The sequence below is a fragment of the Rhinopithecus roxellana genome, chromosome 10 (assembly GCF_007565055.1).
Source record: "Rhinopithecus roxellana isolate Shanxi Qingling chromosome 10, ASM756505v1, whole genome shotgun sequence".
Classification (NCBI taxonomy): Eukaryota; Metazoa; Chordata; class Mammalia; order Primates; family Cercopithecidae; genus Rhinopithecus; species Rhinopithecus roxellana.
Window position 1 is genome coordinate 56,793,611 of NC_044558.1, and position 14,166 is coordinate 56,807,776.

The 14,166-nt window shown below is 50.4% G+C and overlaps 1 protein-coding gene across 2 annotated transcripts; it reads left to right on the forward strand.

The window, feature by feature from the left end:
- The first annotated feature begins 48 nt into the window (after positions 1-48).
- Positions 49-9,632, forward strand: NFE2 (nuclear factor, erythroid 2). Of its 2 annotated transcripts, none has more exons than XM_010373866.2 (3): positions 49-263; positions 6,071-6,240; positions 8,359-9,632. In XM_010373866.2, the coding sequence occupies exons 2-3, from the start codon at positions 6,127-6,129 to the stop codon at positions 9,364-9,366; spliced, it is 1,122 nt and encodes a 373-aa protein (XP_010372168.1). In that variant the 5' UTR covers positions 49-263; positions 6,071-6,126; the 3' UTR covers positions 9,367-9,632. The 2 variants fall into 2 exon arrangements, with proteins under 2 accessions (XP_010372168.1, XP_030795005.1); XM_030939145.1 differs by lacking the exon at positions 49-263 and adding an exon at positions 425-913.
- Positions 9,633-14,166: the final 4,534 nt, after the last annotated feature.

The following is a 14,166-nucleotide window of genomic DNA, read 5'->3' on the forward strand; positions in this document are numbered from 1 at the left end:
GAAAGGGGAGGGTTGCAGGAAGGACTGAGAACTCAGGCCGAGGGTTTCAGACGCTGGTGCGCCTGCTTGGGGCTCCTGTGCTCAGCCCAGCCTGAGCCTCCACACTCAAGGCTCAGCAATGGCCCGGGGGCGGGGCGCGGTCCTCGCAGATTCTCAAAGGTAGCCGGGATCCTCGTCCAGCAGTGTCAGCTCAGGCTCAGCCTCCCCAGAGACAACACCGGGAGCCTCATCTCTTTCCTCACTCCGCTGGGACTCTGCCACAGGTGCCTGAAAGGCAGGGTGGGTGGGGAGGATTCCAGTGGTATCCAAGGGGCAGGCTGGGGAGGGTGAAGGAGGTGAGGGGGGCAAAATAACCAACTTTCGGTATGTTCTTAGGAGACCTCAGACTTTCAGATTGCCCCTGGTTTAGGAATCTGATATATTTGGGAACTCCTCTAGGAGAAGACCTAAATGGTTTCTTGGGTGCTCTGGGATCCTTGGGATAGAGGCTGCGAATGGGGACCAGAGAGTGGTCTCCCGAGGCAAGGCACCGCTGAGGGACTGGGGAGTAGCCAGGAGGAATCCTTCAACTGGTGGGCTACCATGGGGGAACCAATAGACTACCCTTTCCCCAACTCCATTCCATTACTCTGCCCTGTCTAGGCAGCTGAGGTTTGGGGAAAGCTGAGGAATTGGAAACACTGGATATCTGAACCTCTGAGAAGCGTTGCAGGGTGGGGCGGTTGGATGGGAGATCGCCTCTGGGTTCTTGCCTCCCTTGCCTTTTCTCTTCTCTGTGCCCAGGGGCAGTAGAGATCAGCTGGACCTGGAGGGAGAAGGGAGACATCCCAACCCCAGCATAGTTGCTTCTAACTGGAACTCTTGGCTGCTTGGGAAATAGGGGCTTGGGAAGCAGTGGAAGAGAAGAGAGGAGGTATCAGAACTGTTGGGGCTGGGGTCCCCTAGACAGCGGTACCAAAGGACTGGAGTTTGGGGTCCAAGGATGAAGTGACAGGATAGCAGAAACTTGTCCCCCTCTCCTTTGTTCTCACACATTTGTTTGAGTCATGCATGTCCCCAGGGCACTGAGCTCACTATACTCAAATCTCTCTCCCTCCTTTTTTTTCCCCCTTCATTCTGTCTCACCTCTGTGTGCGTCTCTCTCTTTGGGAGTTCTCCCTAATCTTTCTAATAAGTTGCTTACCTGCCAACCCATATCCCATGTTTTACTAATCCCTCCTCATCCTTTCACTGCACCTATTGACACATGGAGAGGTGAGGTGGTCAAAGAAGCCTCCGAAAAGGGATCCTGAGGCAAGCCCCTCTCGTTGTTCCCCCTTGTTAAGGAAGTTAAGAGCCCTGAGGCAGCAGCCAAGGCCAAATGTATTCCTCTCTCCATTATCCCTCTCCAAATGGTCCTCACTCTGTATTCCTAAGCATGAATCTCCAATATCATTCTGTGAGCACTTAGGGATTGTGATAAAAATCTTTCTGGGTAGGACCACCAGGATAAGAGTAAGGAGGATGGACTTTAGTCCCTGGTGACAACCCCATTTCTACCTAATCCACAATGTTGGGGAGTAAGAGAAGGAACAGACAACCCAGTGGGAGTAAGATGGTTGTGTGACTTCAAAATGAAAGCTGAACTGTAAAGTGGGAGCTTCTTATTGTAAAAGAAAGGGAACACAGGGAAGCCCACTTCACTTTCCCAGTATCTCCCCAGTTTCTATACCCTCTATGGTGTTCTATTTGATCCAATTCTATCTCCCTGATCTATCCCACTGCCTGCCAGCTCTGCTGTCCTCTGAAAGGTAGGCTCTGGAGACCCAGAGGGACCTATGCCTGGTGTATAGAACACCACCCATCCTTGAGTGTCTAGGGAAAAGCATCCTGCTCCACCTGCCACCTGGTACAAACTTGCTACTGCACCCAAAAGCTGGTTGGAATGGATCCAGAGGTTCTCCCAGAGGTTCTCCTCAACTCTCTCCCCTCCAAACTCCTGCCTGTCCTTGCTTCCCTTTTTTTTTTTTTTTGAGACAGAGTCTTACTCTGTTGCCCAGGCTGGAGTGTAGTGGCATGATCTCAGCTCACCGTAACTTCTACCTCGCGGGTTTAAGCAATTCTCATGCTTCAGCCTCCTGAATAGCTGGGATTACAGGTGTGCACCACCAGACCTGGATAATTTTTGTATTTTTAGTAGAGATGAGATTTTGCCATGTTGGCTAGGCTGATCTCAAATTCCTGACCTCAGGCGATCCACCCACCTCGGCCTCCCAAAATGCTAAGATTACAGGCGTGAGCCACCACACCCGGCCGCTGAGGCACTTTAAAATGCTGATTCCTGGGTCTATGAATTAAATTCAGTAGATTTGAAGTGGCTTTCAGGAATCTGTGTTTTTTTGTTTGTTTGTTTGTTTTGTTTTTTTTTTTTTTTTGAGACGGAGTCTTGCTCTGCCACCCAGGCTGTAGTGCAGTGGCCGGATCTCAGCTCACTGCAAGCTCCGCCTCCCGGGTTTACGCCGTTCTCCTGCCTCAGCCTCCCGAGTAGCTGGGACTACAGGCGCCCGCCTCGTCGCCCGGCTAGTTTTTTGTATTTTTAAGTAGAGACGGGGTTTCACCGTGTTAGCCAGGATGGTCTCGATCTCCTGACCTCGTGATCCGCCCGTCTCGGCCTCCCAAAGTGCTGGGATTACAGGCTTGAGCCACCGCGCCCGGCCGAATCTGTGTTTTTACATGTAGCCCAGGTGAATGTGGCACACAATGAAGTTTGTGACTCCCTGAGCTAGATGCAACCTATGGCCTTTCACAGCAATTGGTTTCTAGTCCTGTCTCCATTTAGGGAAGGGACTGAATGAGAAGCAATTTGCCAAGGTCATGTATCTTTTTTTTTTTTTTTTTGATTCAGAGTTTCACTCTTGTTGGCCAGGCTGGAGTGCAATGGCATGATCTTGGTTCACCACAACCTCGCCTCCCTGGTTCAAGCGATTCTCCTGCCTCAGCCTCCCAAGTAGCTGGGATTACAGGCGTACACCACCATGCCCGGCTAATTTTGTATTTTTAGTAGACAGGGTTTATCCATGTTGGTCAGGCTGGTCTTGAACTCCCTACCTCAGGTAATCCTCCCACCTCCTCCCAAAGTACTGGGATTACAGGCGTGAGCCACGGTGCCTGGCAAGGTCATGTATCTCAAGTGCCAGAGAACCTAGGTCTCCTGCCTCCTAGGGCAGGATCTTTGTACTGCACCTTAGAGTCAGATCCAAGAAGATAAAAGGAGAGACAAATGCGGGGGTGGGGTGGGGTGAGTAAAGAACTATGAGGCAAGAGTCATTGTCTCCGCCCCCTAAACCCCTTCTCCATTCACTTTGCCTTTGGGCAATTTCCGCCAGAACCTGGGTGGAGGAGGGTGGGGTTCCGGTGTTGAAATGGCATCCTGGACAGACATAAACAGCCCACCCACTCTGCCCACTGGCAGAGTTGCCTACACCAACTCCCACCTCTGGGGATGGCAATAAAACAAGGGGATGGAGGCAAGGGCTAGGGGAGATACTCTTTCAAAAGCATCATTTGTAGCTCCTACTAATTTTGTCGTAAGTCAAAGAGAAGATTCCAAATTAAATTGCTGTGATGGGCCATCCTTGTGGTGAGTGGTCTAAGGTCATGCAATTTGAGATCATACAATCCTATCCTCTGTCCTTCTTTTTCTTTTCTTTTTTTTTTTTGAGACAGAGTCTCGCTCTGTTGCCCAGGCTGGAGTGCAGTGGTGTGATCTCAGCTCACTGCAACCTCCGCCTCCTGTGTTCAAGCAATTCTCCGTTGTCTCAGCCTCCCAAGTAACTGGGCTTACAGATGCCCACCACCATGCCTGACCAATATTTGTATTTTTAGTAGAGATGGGGGTTTCACCATGTTGGCCAGGCTTGTCTCAAACTCCTGACCTCAGGTGATCCACCTGCCTCAGCCTCCCAAAGTGCTAGGATTAGAGGTATGAGCCACCACACCTGCCCCCCCCCTTTTTTTTTTTTTTTTGAGACAGGGTCTTGCTCTGTCACCCAGGCTCAAGTGTGGTGGCACAATCATGGCACACTGCAGCCTTGACTTTTCAGGTTCGAGTGATCCTCCCACCTCAGCCTCCTGAGTAGCTGGGACCGCAGACGTGTACCACTATGCCTAGCTAATTTCTGCATTTTTAGTGGAGCTGGGTTTTTACCATGTTTCTCAGGCTGATCTCAAACTCCTGGGCTCAAGCGATGCTCCCACCTCGGCCTCCCAAAGTGCTTCCCCTCTCCCACGTTTCCTTCATCCTAGCCTGCTTCCCTTTACTAATATGGCAGGGTATGTCTGTGTGCGTGCACATACACACAATGTCTGACCGTAGAGATCAGGAAGACCTTGCCAAATCTACTTGGAGTCTCTTGCTGACGGCAGGGAAAACAGATGCAAGGAGGGTGGGTGTCAGGGAATAGGGAGGTAGCATGAGGAGAGGGACTGACAGAGAGAAGAAGATAAGGACATGGGTGAGGGTTTGCTGAGAATTCTAAGCTATCCAAGCAGAAAGGGACCTCCAAGGTCAATTTGTCCAACTCCCTGGTTTTACAAATGAGGAAACAGAGGCCCAGAGAAGTGAGATGGCTTGCTCAACATCACACTGCTGCTTTGTGGCAGAGCTGCAACTAGAACCCAGGTCAAAAGAAAAGGGACTGGAGGGCAGTGTGTATTTAAGGCTCTAGAGAGACATTGCCCAGAAGGAGAAAGAGAGACTGACACTCCACAGAAAGAACTGATGAATGTAGATTTCCAATAGAGGTTTGGAGTATGAAGATACAGTGGCAGGAAGGGAAGGTGCCTAGAAGAAATTATAGTCAAGTGGAGTCAGGTTCTAGACCTCATCCCGCTATTATTTATCAGCTTCAGTCTCAGCTTCTGATGTACCTTTAGAATCTTTGTGAAAACCAGCCTTTTTTTTTTTTTTTTTTTTTTTTTGAGACAGAATCTAACTCTGTCACCCAGACTGGAGTGCAATGGCGCGATCTCAGCTCACTGCAACCTCCACCTCCTGGGTTCAAGTGATTCTCCTGCCTCAGCCTCCTGAGTAGCTGGGACTACAGACATGTACCACCCCACCACACCCAGCTAATTTTTGTATTTTTAGTAGAGATGGGGTTTCACCATGTTGGCCAGGCTGGTCTCGAACTCCTGACCTCAGGTGATCGCCTGCCTTGGCCTCCCAAAGTGCTGGGATTACAGGCCTGAGCCACTGCACCTGGTGAAAACCAATCTTATAAACTAAGCTTGCAACATCAAGCTTAGTTCTTAACAAGTGCTTACTAAGTCTTTACTAAGGTTGTTGTATTACCTCAGAAGAGGAAAGACTTCTGGTTGTATGGCTTAAGGTATGGCCCAAATGACACTGTGAGGACACAGGACAGAGGTCCAGTGTCTCCAGAGCCCATTCCTTCTGTGCCTCTGCCGCCTGCAGCTGATAAACCTCTTATCTGGCCCAGGCAGGGAAGCCCAGGGCCAGGATAGGAGGAGAGGGCAGAGCTGCTATCAGCCACCAGGCCTGGGCCATATCTTGGAGAGGGGGAGGGGCTGTCTGCTTGGCTCTTTCCACAACATGCTCTTGGGGATCCTGAAGCATATACTGTCATCATCTTGGAAAGAAAAGGCTGAGAACTTAAAACTGAGGACTGAGGAGGAAAGCAGGGTGACCCCTGATGTTGCCCTAGAAAATGAAAAACAAAATACATGAAAACAGAAAAACAGAAGATCTGACTCTGCCCTTAGCTGAGAAAACAGTTTGGGGGAGTAAAAAGTAGGGGAAAGAGTGGGCATTTTGCCTGGAAAAAAGGTAAAGACCTTCTGTGCTACCAAAGGAACTGACTGTGGCCATAGTTGGCGAGGTGGAGATCACACCACAGGAAAAGATTTTCCATCTTAAGGGATTGGTTGATGAGTCCAGCATGAATGAGGATGGGGAGGAGGCAGTCTCTCCTTCCCTCAGGGGAAGCTGGAGGGATCCCCTCCAAGGAGGTAGTGCAAACTTGCTGATCCTAGCAGGTGTAGCTCTAACACCTCTTTTCCTTTGACACAGGTTTCTAGAGCCATCTGGGCTTTCCAGGAACCTGGAGCAGACTCTGGCCCAGTAGGATGTCCCCGTGTCCTCCCCAGCAGAGCAGGAACAGGGTGATACAGCTGTCCACTTCAGAGCTAGGAGAGATGGAACTGACTTGGCAAGAGATCATGTCCATCACTGAGCTGCAGGTGAGTAAGGGCGGGATAGGGTGGGGAGAGCGTGTGTCAGAGAAGAGAGAAGCTGGGAGTTGACCTGGACTGAGGCAGAGGGCGGGAACAAGCAGGGCTCAGGGCTGGTAATGCTCCAGGCACTGGGAAAGGAAAAGCTGGGAAAGATCTGGATGGAAGACACTGAGGAACATTGAGGAGGAGGAGTGGAGGAGCAGTGGTGGGGAGGGAATGACCTGATCAGGAGTATATGCTCTCTCAGCAGCCACTTGACTCACATCTCTCTCTATCCCACCTCCTGCTCTCCTTCCCTTGCTCACCTTCTTCTCTTCTTTTTTTTTTTTTTTTTTTTTTTTTTTTGAGACGGAGTCTGGCTCTGTTGCCCAGGCTGGAGTGCAGTGGCCGGATCTCAGCTCACTGCAAGCTCTGCCTCCCGGGTTTACGCCATTCTCCTGCCTCAGCCTCCCGAGTAGCTGGGACTACAGGTGCCCGCCAACTCGCCCGGCTAGTTTTTTGTATTTTTTAGTAGAGAAGGGGTTTCACCGTGTTAGCCAGGATGGTCTCGATCTCCTGACCTCGTGATCCGCCCATCTCGGCCTCCCAAAGTGCTGGGATTACAGGGTTGAGCCACCGCGCCCGGCCACCTTCTTCTCTTCTGACCTGGCTCTCTGATCCTGCCATCTTCTTCCCTCATTACCTCTGCCTGCCCTTGGCAACTGGGTCCGTTTACTCCAGGTAGCAGAGCAGCAGTTCAGGGGCCTCAGGAAGGGGAGTTGGACTATGCCAGGGTCCTCTCCTCCTGCTACTTGGACAAAGGGGTGTCTGTTGGCTTAACAATGATGCCTTTGTCCCCAGCTGGGCTGGAGCAGGGTGGCTCCCTGATGTGGGTTGGGGGCCTTGTTTCTAGCACGTTCTCTACTTCTCACTGCACCTGGGCAGGGACAGAGGGACTGAAGAGGAGACGGCAGAGTTTGTGCTGGCTCCCCAAGGTGCTTCTTAGCCCCCAGCCCGCCCCCTTTTACTGCCCTGCTACCATGTCTAGCACCCTCAGGATCTGCCCTAGGCCCTCTTCCCACACAGCAGCTCCCTCTGCTGGGCATCTGGGGCATGGCCAGGATCTGAACTTGACCCTTTGACCCTAGATAACTGCAGCAGGAAAGGGTTCTGAGGGGTCATCTTGAATAATAAGGCTTTGACTTCCTGAAGGAAATAAAGGAACATGAGCCATTTCTTTTTTTTTCTTTTTTTTTTTTTTTTTTGAGATGGAGTCTCGCTGTGGTGCCCAGGCTGGAGTACAGTGGCATGATCTTGGCTCACTGCGAGCTCTGCCTCCCAGGTCATTCTCCTGCCTCAGCCTCCTGAGTAGCTGGGACTACAGGCACTCGCCACCACACCCGGCTAATTTTTTGTCTTTTTAGTAGAGACGGGGGGTTTCACCGTGTTAGCCAGGATGGGCTCGATCTGACCTCGTGATCTGCCCACGTTGACCTCCCAAAATGCTGGGATTATAGGCCTGAGCCACCACACCTGGACAAACATGAGCCATTTCAACCGGGTAAGAGCTTTTCCAAGGAGAGTTCATAATTGTTCCAGTGTTAGGTAGACTTTTCTGCAGTCCAACCTCAGTGACTTCCATCCTTGCTAAAGCTGCGTTTTTGGTTTTTTCTTTTTTTGAGATGGAGTCTTGCTCTGTCGCCTAGGCTGGAGTATAGTGGCACCATCTTGGCTCATTTAAACCTCCACCTCCACGGTTCAAGCAGTTCTCCTGCCTCAGCCTCCCAAGTAGCTGGGATTACAGGCGTTCACCACCATGCCCGGCTAATTTTTGTATTTTTAGTAGAGATGGGGTTTCACCATGTTGTCCAGGCTGGTCTCGAACTCCTGACCTCAGGTGATCTGCCGCCTTGGCCTCCCATAGTGTTGGGATTACAGGCGTGAGCCACCCCTCCTGGCCTTAAGCTGTATTATTCTTGAAACAACTGTATCAGAACTTTGGAAGAAGCTTCCAATGATTATGGCAACTTTGTTTCCTTGTTACTATCTCACTGGGTCTTGCAGAAGAATCCAGCTTGGTCCTGAGAGAGTGTTGGTTTCTCTTCCTTAGTCTGTCTCCAAATCTCTTTGTGTCTTTCCTTGCAGGGTCTAAATGCTCCAAGTGAGCCATCGTTTGAGCCCCAAGCCCCAGCCTCATACCTTGGACCTCCACCACACACAACTTACTGCCCCTGCTCAATCCACCCAGATGCTGGCTTCCCACTTCCTCCACCACCTTATGAGCTCCCAGCATCCACATCCCATGTCCCAGACGCCCCATACTCCTATGGCAACATGGCCATACCAGTCTCCAAGCCACTGAGCCTCTCAGGCCTGCTCAGTGAGCCACTCCAAGACCCCTTAGCTCTCCTGGACATTGGGCTGCCAGTGGGGCCACCTAAGCCCCAAGAAGACCCAGAATCCGACTCAGGATTATCCCTCAACTATAGTGATGCTGAATCTCTTGAGCTGGAGGGGACAGAGGCTGGTCGGCGGCGCAGCGAGTATGTGGAGATGTACCCAGTGGAGTACCCCTACTCACTCATGCCCAACTCCTTGGCCCACTCCAACTATACCTTGCCAGCTGCTGAGACCCCCTTGGCCTTAGAGCCCTCCTCAGGCCCTGTGCGGGCTAAGCCCACTGCACGGGGGGAGGCAGGGAGTCGGGATGAACGTCGGGCCTTGGCCATGAAGATTCCTTTTCCTACGGACAAGATCGTCAACTTGCCGGTAGATGACTTTAATGAGCTATTGGCGAGGTACCCGCTGACAGAGAGCCAGCTGGCGCTAGTCCGGGACATCCGACGACGGGGCAAAAACAAGGTGGCAGCCCAGAACTGCCGCAAGAGGAAGCTGGAAACCATCGTGCAGCTGGAGCGGGAGCTGGAGCGGCTGAGCAGTGAACGCGAGCGGCTTCTCAGGGCCCGCGGGGAGGCAGACCGGACCCTGGAGGTCATGCGCCAACAGCTGACAGAGCTGTATCGTGACATTTTCCAGCACCTTCGGGATGAATCAGGCAACAGCTACTCTCCTGAAGAGTACGCGCTGCAACAGGCTGCCGATGGGACCATCTTCCTGGTGCCCCGGGGGACCAAGATGGAGGCCACAGACTGAGCTGGCCTAGAGGGGTGGAACTGGTGATGGGATTTCCTTCATTCCCTTCTGATAAAGGTACTCCCCAACCCTGAGACCCAGAAGGAGCTGAGTTCTCTAGACCAGAAGAGGATGACAATGGGAACGGGTGTTTGAAGTTCCAAAGTGTGTTCAAAGAGGCTTGCCTTGACAGAGGGCTGGAATCTGTCTTCCCTGACTCAGCTTTTCAGGTCTTCAGCCTCCACCTCGTCTAAGCTTTGGTCTATAAAGTGCGCTACAGAAATAGCCTTTTACTGTGTCTTCCTTCTTGAGGGAGGGTGATGGAGCTGAGACAGCTATCTGTTTGAATCTTACCAAGTTCATTTCATTCCCCCCAGAGCTCTGTATGAGAGGTACCATAAAATTTGGGCTTGAGGCTGGGCATGGTGGCTCACACCTGTAATCCCAGCACTTTGGGAGGCTGAGGTGGGCGGATCATTCCTCGTGAGGTCAGGAGTTCGAGACCAGCCTGGCTAACATGGTGAAACCCCATCTCTACTAAAAATACAAAAATTAGCTGGGCATGGTGGCGCACGCCTGTAATCCCAGCCACTCAGGAGGCTGAGGCAGGAGAATCACTAGAATTCGGGAGGCAGAGGTTGCAGTGAGCCGAGATTGTGCCACTGCACTCCAGCCTGGGCGACAGAGCAAGACTCCATCTAAAAAAAAAAAAAAAAAAAAAAAAAATGGGCTTGAGCAGTACAGGGATCTACCACCTTCACCTCCTTTTCAGAGTAAGGGGCCATGGATGATCTGAAGAACCCCACACTCCCTGGTGGTGCCCTATTTGTAGAGCTTGGAGAGCTGCCCAAACTGGCTAAACACCCTATGCAAAGGTTCCTGATGTTTACATCTCTTTTCTCTCAATCCTCCCAGCACAAAAAAACCCAGAATGCCCATAGGCCTTTCTTTTTTTCTTCCCCTCCTGCTTGCCTCTCAGCCTGGGTCCTAATATGCCAGAGTTCTCTCAGAAGACTGAATGGGCTGTTCTTGGCTGCAATTTATACATCAAAATTTCAGAAGATTTCACACCCAAGCTTTGGTAAAACTCACTCCACAGTGGAGTAAAATATTCATTCCTGTGAAACGTTTTCTCCTGTTATGTTAGACAAACACTACCCAGATCTTTTCTTTTTTGAGAGACAATTTCACTCTTGTTGCCCAGGCTGGAGTACAATGGCGCGATCTCCGTTCACTGCAACCTCCGCCTCCTGGGTTCAAGCGATTCTCCTGCCTCAGCCTCCCGAGTAGCTGGAATTACAGGCATGTGCCACCATGCCCGTCTAATTTTGTATTTTTAGTAGAGATGGGGGTTTCTGCATGTTGGTCAGGCTGGTCTCGAACTCCCGACCTCAGGTGATCCGCCCGCCTCAGCCTCCTAAAGTGCTGGGATTACAGGAGTGAGCCACCGCACCCAGCCAACACTACCCAATTCTTGTTTTGGGGCCCTCCTTTTCTAGATCCTTAAAGATCTTTTTTGTTTTCTTTGAGATGGAGTTATGCTCTTGTTGCCCATGCTGGAGTGCAATGGTGCGATCTCAGCTCATAACCTCTGCCTCCCGGGTTCAAGTGATTCTCCTGCCTCAGTCTCCCAAGTAGCTGGGATTACAGGCATCCACCACCACGCCCGGCTAATTTTGCATTTTTAGTAGAGACAGGGTTTCTCCATGTTGGTCAAGCTGGTTTTGAACTCCTGACCTCAGGTGTTCTGCCTGCCTCGGCCTCCCAAAGTGCTGAGATTACAGGCGTGAGCCACCGTGCCTGGCCTTTTTTTTTTTTTTTTTTTTTTGAGACAGAGTCTCACTCTGTCACCCAGGTTGGAATGCAGTGCCGTGATCTCGGCTCACTGCAACCTCAATCTCCACCTTCTTTGCCTCAGCCTCTCGAGTAGCTGGGATTACAGGTGCCTGCTACCATACCTGGCTATTGTTTGTATTTTTAGTAGAGATGGGGTTTCACCATGTTAGCCAGGCTAGTCTCGAACTCCTGATCTCAAATTATCCACCTGCCTTGGCCTCCCAAAGTGTTGGGATTACAGGTGTGAGCCACCATGCGCGGCCTAGATATTTTTTATTAGTCTATTTTGTTTCTTCTTGAAACAGAATATAATTGCCTAAGTTTCAGATTCTTTAGCCATATCAAAGTCCAGTCAAACCTCCCTGACACGACACAATCTCCTTGCTTGGAGTTGTATGGTCTCCAATATTCCCAGTCACTGAGTTACACAGCTTACTTCTTCAGAATATTTTATGTTTACTTTTTATTCAATTTTACTAGCTCCATTCCAACATTAAAACCTTACATCCAAGTTCTGATCTAGACACCACAGGCTGAGGTGGGAGGACTGCATGAGCCCAGAAGCTTGAGACCAGCCTGGACAACATAGGGAGACCCTACAAAAAATAATAATAATAAAAAATAAAAATTAGTGGGTGGGTACAGTGGCATATGCCTGTGGTCCCAGCTATGTTGGAAGCTGAGGTGAGAGGATTGCTTGAGCCTGAGAGTTCGAGGCTACAGTGAGCCATGATAATGCCACCGTACTCCAGCCTGGGCAACCGAGCGAGACTGTCTCAAACAAAAATGGGCACCACAGATACTGAGACCTAAAAGCAACACAGTGATTAGGGAGATATGGAACGTGGTCTCTAGCCTAAGTTTAGGGAATGAAAACAACTTGAAGCGCTTCCTATTTTTTTTTTTTTTTTTTTTTTGAGATGGAGTCTCACTCTGTTGCCCAGGCTTGAGTGCAGTGGGCTGATCTCGGCCCACTGTAATCTCAACCTCCCAGGCTCAATCAGTCTTTCCGCCTCAGCCTTCTGAGTATCTAGGATTAAAGGTACATGCCACCACGCCTGGCAAATATTTGTATTTTTAGTAGGGAGGGGGTTTCACCATGTTGGTCAGGCTAGTCTCGAACTCCTGGGCTTAAGCAATCTGCACACCTCAGCCTTCCAAAGTGCTATCACAGTCATGAGCCATCCAATGTTTCCACATTGTTTTTTTCTTGTTTTGTTTTTGAGACAGCGTCTTTCGCTCTGTTGCCCAGGCTGGAGTGCAGCAGCAGGATCTTGGCTGACTGCAACCTCCACTTCCTAAGTTCAAGCGATTCTCTCGCCTCACCCTCCCAAGTAGCTGGGATTACAGGCACCTGCCACCACGCCCAGCTAATTTTTGCATTTTTAGTAGAGACAGTTTTCACCATGTTGGCCAGGCTGGTTTCGAACTCCTGACCTCAAGTGACCGTCCCGCCTAGGCCTCCCCAAGTGCTGGGATTACAGGTGTGAGCCACTGTGCCTGGCAATGTTTCCACATTTTTTTTTTTTTTTTCGAGACAGAGTCTTGCTCTGTTGCCCAGGCTACAGTGTAGTGGCATGATCTCCGCTCACTGCAGCCTCTGCCTCCTAGGTTCAAGTGATTGTCCTGCAGACTCCAGAGTAGCTGGGATTACAGGTGCGCACCACCACGCCCTGCTAATCTTTGTATTTTTTGGGGGGTGGGGGAACAGTCTCACTCTGTCACCCAGGCTGGAGGGCAGTAGCGCGATCCTCTGACTCACCGGTTCAAGCAATTCTTCTGCCTCAGCCTCCTGAGTAGCTGGGACTACAGGCATGCGCCGCCACACCCGGCTAATTTTTTTGTATTTTTTAGTACAGACGGGGTTTCACCATGTTGCCCAGGTTGGTTTTGAACTCCTGAGCTCAGGCAATCTGCCCACCTCGGCTTCCCAAAGTGTTGGGATTACAGGCATGAGCCACTGCACCCAGCCATTTTGTCTCCCCATTTCAAGTTGCAAAGGGCAGGGGCTTGGGCTAGCTGTTCAGAAATTTATTTAGTTCACCTAAGAGAGGTCAGATACAGACAATCCCCCTGCTCTCATGAAAATCACTAGTAAGACCATCTCATACACACGCACACACACGTTTGGTGTGCCGACCTAAACAAGGTGGAACGTAAGTTTGAAAATAGAGCAACCTGGGTTACATGGTCCAGTGGCTGCAGGAACTTGGGCCAGGATTTTACCTTGAGCCTATTTCCCGATTCAGAAAATATGGAATTTACTTTTCACAATCACATATAATGAAGTATGTAGCAAAGTACATGGAATGAAACAATGTTTCTCTTCAATAGGCATGCTTTTAGGAAACTACTATCCTCAAGTTGTCCTTTCCCTTCAAGGAAATATGATTGTCCACAATAAAACCTCTGGCAAATGCCAAGTCACAAACTGAGATCCCTGACACTACTTCCAAGTACCACAAGGCTGATGGAACTTAATCCCACATACAGTTATTTCAAAACAGCATGGGTGTTAAAGAGGCAAAATTTTCCCAATAATTCTACCTCCACTTTTGTTAGGTTCAAAACTGAGGCTGGTTAGCCAGGCAAGGTGACGGGCGCCTGTAGTCCCAGCTACTGAGGCTGAGGCAGGAGAATGGCGTAAACCCGGGAGGCGGAGCTTGCAGTGAGCTGAGATCCAGCCACTGCACTCCAGCCTGGGCGCCAGAGTGAGACTCCGTAAAAACTGAGGCTGGATCAACTTTCCTTGAAAATATCAGAAAAATTTAAGTGGCCAGGCACAGTGGCTCACAGCTCTAATCTCAGCACTTTAGGAGGCTGAGGTGGGCAGATCACCTAAGGCCAGGAGTTCAATACTAGCCTGGGCAACATGGTGAAACGCTATTAAAAATACAATTAGCTGGGCACCTCTAGACCCACCTACATGGGAAGTTGAGTCAGAATTGCTTGAACCCAGGAGGCAAAGGTTGCAGTGAGCAAAGA

Excerpts from the sequence above, each read along its gene's own strand:
- NFE2 (XM_010373866.2), top strand. The coding sequence starts at position 6,127 with ATGTCCCCGTGTCCTCCCCAGCAGAGCAGGAACAGGGTGATACAGCTG. Across the intron at positions 6,241-8,358 it reads TGTCCATCACTGAGCTGCAG|GGTCTAAATGCTCCAAGTGA; the intron begins GTGAGTAAGGGC and ends CTTTCCTTGCAG.